This window comes from Lonchura striata, chromosome 3, assembly GCF_046129695.1.
Source record: "Lonchura striata isolate bLonStr1 chromosome 3, bLonStr1.mat, whole genome shotgun sequence".
Classification (NCBI taxonomy): Eukaryota; Metazoa; Chordata; class Aves; order Passeriformes; family Estrildidae; genus Lonchura; species Lonchura striata.
This window is the reverse complement of record NC_134605.1, coordinates 65375295-65384772: the sequence shown is the minus strand read 5'-3', so window position 1 is coordinate 65384772 and position 9478 is coordinate 65375295. Positions and strand designations below refer to the sequence as shown.

General features: G+C 38.8%; 1 protein-coding gene across 5 annotated transcripts in view; it reads right to left on the bottom strand.

Moving 5' to 3' along the window:
* Positions 1-262: 262 nt before the first annotated feature.
* CEP85L (centrosomal protein 85L) overlaps positions 263-9478 on the bottom strand; it is a 134808-nt gene continuing 125592 nt past the window's right edge. For all 5 annotated transcript variants that reach the window (XM_021540854.2, XM_021540855.2, XM_021540852.2 and 2 more), the window contains exons 11-13: positions 6632-6739; positions 6036-6249; positions 263-4948 (exon numbers count right to left, since the gene is read on the bottom strand). In XM_021540854.2, the coding sequence (XP_021396529.2) occupies positions 4785-4948; positions 6036-6249; positions 6632-6739 (486 nt within the window). In that variant the 3' untranslated portion in view covers positions 263-4784. The remainder of the gene's footprint in view (positions 4949-6035; positions 6250-6631; positions 6740-9478) is intronic.

Here is a 9478-nt window from a genome sequence, read left to right as displayed (position 1 = left end):
GAAAAAGCATCAGGAAATGCTGCTCTAAAATCCTTTTATCATACAGAAATAATACTTTTTCTATGAAGGCCTTGATTAAAAAAAAAAAAAAAAGAAACCATAAGGCCAGGGAGAGCTTGATGAGATGGTATTTCAGCAGAACAGACCACTGAAGGGAAGCTGGGGTGGGTGCTGGGAAGATGTTTCATGATTCCTCTCTTGCCTCCAGCTTTGATCACTTCTGTCACATGCCAGATACTGGACAAATGAGAACCGGGAAAAATTCACTTTTGTAACAAAATTTATTTCTGCTCTGTGGATACAAATCCCAAACATCAACAAACAAATTCCAGTGGAAAAATACCAGTCATTAACAATGAAAACTTTTACTATTTTTTAATAAATAGAACTTTGGCATTCAAAATTCTAGCTGTAAACCCTACTTTAAAAAAAATTACAAAAAGAGGCAAGAACAACAAGCCTAAAGCTGAGCCAGCCAGTGGCTCCGTTACTTTTTACAATGAACACATTGTGATTAAGTCATGACAACTCTATTTACATATGAGGTATTCTGAGCAGTTCAAAAATTGAACCCAATTTACAAAACTACCAGTCTTCAGGGACTGATCCAGTACATATGTCAGCTGTGCTTTTAAAAGAGAGCTCCAGACACTCTTCCCCACTGAACTAACGATATACTGTAATTAATATACACAGAAAAAACACATTATGATTTGTGTTTCCTGCTCACACATTGTATTCAAAGAAGCTGCATACAACAACCAGCCTAACATTCAAAGTGTACACCTAGTACCTAGTTTCAGTATTTCTGTTTCTAGACATTATGCAAGAGTTCTTACTACAAAAGCTTATTAACAAAGTAATGGCAGGTGAGAAGAAAACAAGGTGCAGTCATCAGCACACTAACAACTTATCTGAAGTTCCAGGGGGACATACATTTACTTCAGGCTAAAAAGGCACAAAGGTATGCAGCTGTGGAATTAATATTGCTAATGAGCTACTGGAATAAATCATCCCTTTAGGATAACAACCATTGATCTGTTTTCAGTCTAAGAATGCAGATTAGTTCAGATCTTTTCTCCACTCATAACAGAACTTGTCATACCAATGACAATTATACTTTCAACTACACCTGCATCACACCACTGAGAAGGGCAAGGAACACTGGAGCAAACCATGCCCTGATGGAGAGACCGCAGCTGTCACTGCCCATGCTACAGCAGCAGGTCATGGAGGAAGGGGTTTGCTTTCTTCCTTTCCGTGTGCTCTGCATGAAACAAAAGACAGGCAGCAAGAGCAAAGGAAGGAAGAAAACATTTTGAAGTGAAAGGACGGAATTTCAGCTCTTGAATGACTTCATGACCACCGTCAGTTTCAAATGCTGGAGCCTGAGTGGGTGGTTATAGCAAATCTCCACAATTTCACACACCTGTCATACCACAAAGCTGCACAGCGGAGTTCAGCTACCTCAATCACATTTACATGACCGAGCTGCGTTACTTCTATATAGTAAATACTTCTATATAGTGAATACATCATCTATAGCTTGCTGGAAGACGGTTACTTTTCATGTCTTTTTTAAAATACATTCTTAAATACAGTAGTTACTGTATCTTCTAGAGGATCGTATAAATTTTACCTGAAACTGTACAAATGTTACTGTACAGTTTGATGACAGCCAGAACAGTACAGTATCCATTCATCTGCAGCTGTTTTCAGCCCTTGGGATTGTCTAATAGCTACAGCAAAAAGTTGTCATGACTAAATCGAAGCAATTCCAATGTTAACATTCGTTAATCACCTCTGTATTAAATATGCTGAATGAGACCACACACAGTACAGTTTAACCAATTAAACAGTCATGCATATCTTAGACAAAGCTTATTCCATTTAGAGGCATCTGTAAACTGATGCATATATAGTAATTGCTACCACTACAACAGGCCAAATTTTAAGAAATCAAAGCAAAGTATTTTATCACTGTAAAAAAATCAATTGGTAGTCTGCTTCTTTGGCTCACACATCCATCATTTACCTCCCTACTTTAATTTGACTGAGGCAGATAAACTCAGGGGGTTTTATATCAAGTGCTTTCAAGTCAACATAAATATTACAGGTTCTGTAACAAAAACATTAGAAGACAAGATTACAGCACTGCAATCAAAATCATTATGAATAAAATAGGATCTCCTCCCAGAGGGACTTTCAACTAATACTTGAAGAGCATAAAAGGTCTGAAGTGCTTGGCAAATATAAACTAGTGATCTCAACTTTGCAGTACAGCATCACCATTTAGCAGGAGGGACAGTGGAGAAATACCAGCCAAGTGACAAGCTTAATAGTTCAACGTGACCCAAAAGATCTCCTGCTCCCCTGTAATTGCTCTATTAAACTCCTTGTTATTTCTATCAAATGTAGAATAATTTGGGTTTTGGTGATTTTTTTATAGGCACAACATTGCCATCTAAGGAAGCAATAATGTGCAACTTGTGTGTTTCCTCCCTCCCTAATATTTCTAATTTATTATCTGAAATGCTATTGTTGAATTTGGATAGGAGACAGATGCCATAAACTAAAGACTACTTCACTGCAGGGACGAACTTAACCAACCACACCAGAGGAACGAGCTGAGGCCTTGGTCACAAAAGCCAGCACTGTCAGAGGCACAGCAAACTGTGCAAGCCCATTGGTATAAAGACCCTTGTTTTCAGTTTTGCACTAGTATAAAAGTACACTTTTGATGCAGGTGTGTATTAATGTGGAATTAATACTGCTAATGAGCTACTAGAGTAAATCATCCCTTCAGATAACAAACACTGATCTGTTTGGAGTCTAAGAATGCAGATTAGTTCAGAACATCTTTTCCCCACTCATAGCAAAACACATCGTATCAATGAGAAGAGCACAACTATACTTCCAAATCCACCTGCATCACACCACTGAGAAGGACAAGGAAGACTGGAGCAAATTATGCCGTGATGGAGAGACTGAAGAGTGCCTACAGAAAAAGTACAGAAATTTAAAATAAAATGGCCTCATTTGTTTTTTCTTGAAGTAGATTCTAGATAACTTCACTTGCGATTTTATCTAGACACTGTTTTAGTGCTCATAGGAGCTGAACTGGTAAGATTAATCTATCTAATAACACCATGTAGCAGTAATATAAATAGCAACACTACTTTTCACAAATTAGTCCAAGTCTCCTTTAAGGATAGAGAAAACTGTCAAATAAATAAATAAATCCATACAGCTAAAAACAATTAAACCACTAAATTATAAAAACAATATTAACAGTAACTGTTAAACTATGAAGAGAAAGCAACACATCACCAAATCAGGAAACTGAAGATATTCACTTTTGCCATAAAAATGTTACCCTAGAATTAACTTGGTTTGAATTGCTAAGCTTTCCAAGAGATTTCTGCTGTTATCCCCACTCCAGATCAGTTGACTGACTTGCACCTTAAGGCGTCTGAAACCTTCTTGCAATACCACACAAGTAAGCGATGCATGTATTTTTCTTAACAGTGTGATTTAAAAGCGGTTTTACTCTTTCCAAGTTTCTGTTTCCTTCAGTTAAATACTATTTTCCACCATGCGTAACTGCGCAACTAACTTGTAGTGATGTTCCTGGAAACGTCATCTGTCCCATGGGAGTTCAAGAGCACTGCCAAGTTACACTCATTGAATGAGCTATGGAACATGAGCTTACTATTTTATGTAATTGCTTCCTACAAAAATGGAGAAATCAAGATTTCCCAAACAATGTGGAAAATGTTTCAGTCCTCAGATAACCAAGTACTTTATACTACTAACTGGAAACATTCTGTTTTGAGCCTTAATTTTGCCAAGAGTCAAACATCCTTTTTGCAGTTGTGGTAAAAATGGCTGAAGTGTTGCACAACCTTAATTAACTTCAGTAACAAAATACAGCAACATTTTGAAATTGAAAGGACCTAAGGGGAAAAATAAGTACAAATACTAAAGTACAGTTGTTGGTTGTTTTGGAGTTTTTTTCTTATAGCCATGGAGTATGCTGCAGTTTTATGTCTTGCAGCTTCTCTGGTTTGTCACAGACTTTGAATTACTGAAACTTCTTACAGCAACACGAGAGTACTTCAAACAATCTGACACAGCTATATTTTATGGACTTGTTTGCATAAAGGAGTTACACCCGGGGTTTTCCTGCTACTGGACAAACAAAGTAGACATGCCTTACTAAAAACATCTTTCTTATATCCTAATTTTTGACAACTTGGAGAGCAATTACTTTTTGATTGTTCCAAGATTGTTCTAATTGCAATGCTTAGAGTGAAGTGCAGTGACAGAAGCCTCTGGCTTCATCATGCACAGCCAGACATACACATGCATAGGTTCTTCGACCCTCTCCCCTAAGATCTGAACTCAGATAATGCCACACAAACCCTTGATGAAGGAAAGGACTGAGAGTTGTAGCAGCACGGCTGTTGCGAAGCTCTGGTTCCAAAAACTAGGCAAAGTAATGAAATGAGCCCAAATGAAGGAAACAGAGTGTCCAACTGAATCATTCTTCACAGCTTGTTCCTACATTCAGTAGTTTGGAGAAAAGATTTCTTGCAGTTTGTACCACTGTTCACACAATGGCTGCCCCCTGTACACCAGACTACCGAGATCAGTTACACACAGCCCTCGGAGATGTGTGTCTGGTGCCATTTGCAGCCTTCCCATATGGCTCCTCAATGGAAATGCAAAGACCTGTGACACAGCAGGACCTAGTAAGTCGTTTGCTACAGGATGGAGAGTTGTCACTGAGTGATGCAGTTGTCCCCCATGTCCTGAGCGTAACGGTCCGACATGATAGTCCTTAACTCATCAATATCCTTCCGCAGCTGACAAACGTCTGAGAGCTTCTTCGAAAGGGTCTCTGTGCTGTGGTAATTTTCACTCTCTTCAGATGAGCAGCTCAGTGCTACAAAGAACAACACACAAGGTTAAAGCTTCAGCAGCTGTGTCCTGTGAATACTGCAACTAGTCACCTCCTTGGAAATAAGAGGCAGGTCACTTTAATTACATCAGGACAAATCACGCTTTGGTGTGAAGAAAAGTCTACAAAATAAGGTACCATGTGAACTTAAACTCAATTCAGAGCCTATCAGTGCTTCTCTGAAAGACATGCTTTTCTGTCTGCACCAAGATCTAGACTTCCTGAAGTCTGATGAATCAGAAGAGCAGTGGGAAAAAATGAACAGAACATCTCTAGAGACTTCTGGGGTTTCTACAGTCACTCAGAAAAGAAAGCTAGCAGGTGTGTAGCAGCTCTTGTTACACAAACACTGTACTTTACCTTTCTACCTTGCTGATGGTTCAGTTCAGCATTGTCTACCTGATGAATTCTAATTAACATTCAGAAAACATCTTAGTATGATACATTCATGTCAACACAACAAGCTTGTTAGAAGGAAAAACCTGACAAAAACTTTGTCTGACTGGTTTTAGGGCATACTTTTCATTTTCTGGTTAAATTTAAAGCTTAGTAAATGCTAAAGACTAGATGAACAGCACAAGAGATGAAGTTACCAGGCACAAGGCTTATTTAAAACACCTGGATATCCCCACTCCCAAACCAGACCTATACATATTCAAACAGTAGATGGATATTCCTATCACTTGAACCTTTAAAACAAAAGCACAAGAAGTGTTTAGCATCTGTTAACCCTCACAGTGACTGCAGCGTGTCAGTCACTATGGACCGACACCAGGCTACACACCGTTCTTTTCCAGAGCAGTGAACATATCTATGACTGGGTCCACATGAAGAGCCAATTATCTGCTCTCCTGACTTGGCAAGGACCTATGCAGTCACATGCATTTAAGTGGCCCAGAGGCACTGAGAGTCCAGCTTTTCCAGAGAGCTCCATGAGTTCATGCACCACTGCCCCATCTGCATAGCAAGGGAACAGAAGCTTGTCCAGCTGGCAAGTTCAAGCACCACTTTAGCTAAACTCTTCTTTTGCGTCAAAACATTTATTAAACACTGGAAAGTCAACATCACTCACATCGGATTCCCAGCAGTAAGGAAAGGTTAGGCTCCTTGCCCTGAGCTCTCTGGGTAAGAATACTGCACAGTGCTTTCAAGTCAAACAAGCAGTGGGACATTTCCTTGAACAGCTGGTCTGCTACAGGCATCTTCTCAGATACTGGCTGTCTGGACTGCTCCACTAGCCTCATCTGCTCCTTCAGGCAGGCATTCTCTTCCATCAGTCTTTGGTTCTTTGTGAAAAGCAAATGGAAAAAAGGGGAAAGTTAGTCTGCAGCATTCACTGTAGCAGCAAGTTTCAAGCCACAAATAGTCCAATTAAAAATAAGTAATTTCCAAACATATAATCAATATTTCTGTACCCCTCCAAAGAACAGCATACAGACATCTTTTATACGGCTATTTCATGTTACCATTACTTAGCCACCTTCACCCTTCAAGCTCTCACTTCTTTAGACAGGGGTGGTATGCATTATATATCTGCACGGGAGCCAGGATATTTAAGTATGTAATTAAGCTCATAAACCCCTACCAAGGGATCTTACAATCATTCTGTAAGGTTCTTCCTAGTTCTGGTGTGATGAGGGGTTGGGTTACTGGTGCTATTTTACTTACTTCAGAGAGAGTTTTATTTAGCAGCTCTATATGTCTTTCTTTTTCTTCAAGCTCATTTGTCATCTTCTGAATCATCAGCTTTTCTTGTGAAAGCTTCTCTTGCATAGACTGAAATGAATGAAAACACAGGTTAACAGTCTTAAAAGAATAGCAAACAAAAAACCCTCTGCAACATGGAACCACCTGTTGTCAATTCCCCTGTTTTCAACCACAGAGTTCAAACTGAGAAATCGTGAGATACTGCTAAAGTGGAATTTTCAGGGTGCATTCAGCATGAGCACAGGTGCCTTTACTCTTGAAAGTACTCATATTTATTCCACTACTTGGCTTTTATATCTGTATGTCTTTTCAGGTCATCTGGCAAAATTCAGAAAGAGGAATATTCAAGCCATCTTATGCGAATACTAACAATGAATAGAGACTATATAAACTCCTGGTGCTTTCAAACAGAGAGATCTCTTCAGCTGTGACTTGCCACTTGTAAGATTTATCAGTACGGATGAGAAGACAGGGAATAATAAGAGGCAAGGCAGGTCCAATACTACATGAAATTTTTAAAGGCCAGGCCGGTCACAGGAGGTGTTGCAGCACTGACAAAATTTCCCTGCACATTCAGCTCGACGCCACACAAGAAGTGAGGAGTAAGTACTCTGTCATACTCTCTGCAAAACTGGAAAACAATAGTGCTAACATTTACAGCCTTAATGTGGACTAAAAAACCCCCAACACTTTATTTCATGTCAGCAGTAAGAATGAGCAGGTAGAACCAGATATGATTATTTGTTTTTAAAATCATTTTTGTACACTTGACCTGCTGCTCGTTTAACCCACAGCATGCCCCTCAAAAGGAAGTGCTGAAGTAACGTGTATCCTAAAGATAAGCTCTTTGAGAAAGCACAGCTACACACACCAGTGGGAGGAAGGAGGCAAAGGAAACACCCTGGGCCAGGAGACGGCAGGAAATAACTCTTCAGGCATTTCCTTTGCGTGCTTGCAGATGAGCAGAACCTGCAGAGATGTTGAATCATTGCCTTTAGTTTTTTATAAACATTATCTACTGAGAAAAATTGCCATTACTAGGTTGGACTGAAGGTCCTTCAAGCTCCATCTGTGGCATACAGATGTCATACTTAGGAAGCATGAAGTGAACAGGGCAATGCAGTGCCAAAAACACCCTCCCAGCTTCCAAATGTCTTCCAATTTTAACAGTCATTGATGAAGACCAAGTTCAGGGACACCCAGTGTGCCAGCATTAGGACTACCACTTACATGTTTCATGTTCATATTAACAACAGACAAAAAGGTTTGACTGTGCAGCCTTCTGGAAGGGGGAAGGTGGTAGGGAAGACAGGGTGAGAAATATAAACCTTCTCCAGTGTATTTTCAGAACTACATCTGCTACTAAACTTACATGACTCTGCAAACTAAGCAAAGGGCACATGTTTAGCTCAAGAATTGCTCCATGTAATGGGAACTACTAGAAGAAGAAATCAGTATTTATTTTTAAAAGATACACCTAAGATCTATCATTCTCTGTTACCCTCATCTTAAAGCTCAGAAAAAGAACACATGCTTAACAGCTTGACTGAACTTATAGTGCTAAGATTTTCATGTTCTTCATGGTGCTATGAATTCCTCATACTTCATCCTTAATTTTTCCATATGCTTTCCAAAGTTACAATTTGGTGACAGTATTCCCAGCCTGGCACAGCTGGGGTTTATTAATCCTGACAAGACTGACAGACATACCTTGGGTAATATAGGCATTGTACAATCTGACTTACTTCTACTCTCTTTTTTCCTACCAAAACTGTTAGTTTTGTGATAACTAAATTAATCAGGTAAATATTAATTTCTTTTTAGAACACCATCATCTACAAGTTTTCTCTTTCTAAAGATGCACTGTATATGCAGCACAGCATTTTGCCAAGTCCAACAAAAATTTTAATTCCTCTCACTCAGAACAGCAAATCAATGAAGTAAAACCATACAAGGAAGATCAACATAATTTCACCATGATTATGAGCAAATAGAAACTAATACTGCTTTATAAAACTGCTGTCTGAAAGAGAATTTGTTTTCAGCTTGCAAGTTAAAACCAATGAACTGAAATACATTCTCAAGCATAAGTTTATAATGTATCAGAAGACAGGGAATAAAGTAAGATCATCTTAGCAGAAAATAAATTGCATCTCTATGCTGATAAGGGATTTCAATTTCTAATGAGCTAATTTTCAATGCTTCCCAGGTCACAAGTATGGAAAGCCAGGGAGATCAAGGATACAAAGAAGCTGCTATAGTCTACAAGTAATTTGAGGGCCAACACCATTTTCAAATCTTATTTTCTGTCCTCATATAAAATACCTGAAGAGGAAAAGTAAGAGAAAATCTTGGAGAACAGAACAGTACCCTGTTCACAGACAGTCACAACTATTCAGCATTTCCCAGTCCAGCTCCCTAAAGTCATGTCAGGCTAAGCACACAAAACAATGAAGATCACTAGTCCCACGATATAGGTGATGGTGAGAAAAAGACCATAAACTATAGGAAACGTGGATATATTTAGGTTGATAAAAATACACCCAGCAAGTTGTGTGTATCTGTGATAGTTGTGTGTATCTATGGAGTACATATGTAAATAATTTTAACTACAAAAAGGGACATAGAACCTCAAAAAGGTTATGAAGCTCAAGCTGAACTTCTTAATTATGCAACACCTGAAACATTTGCCTGTATTACAATTTTTGCACATACCAGTCTGCTCCATGCAAACATCTCAGTTTGATAAAATCAGTCTTCTTCAAACATTGAGAAGCTAAATAAGTAAATTTCCTTTTCAGTTAACAT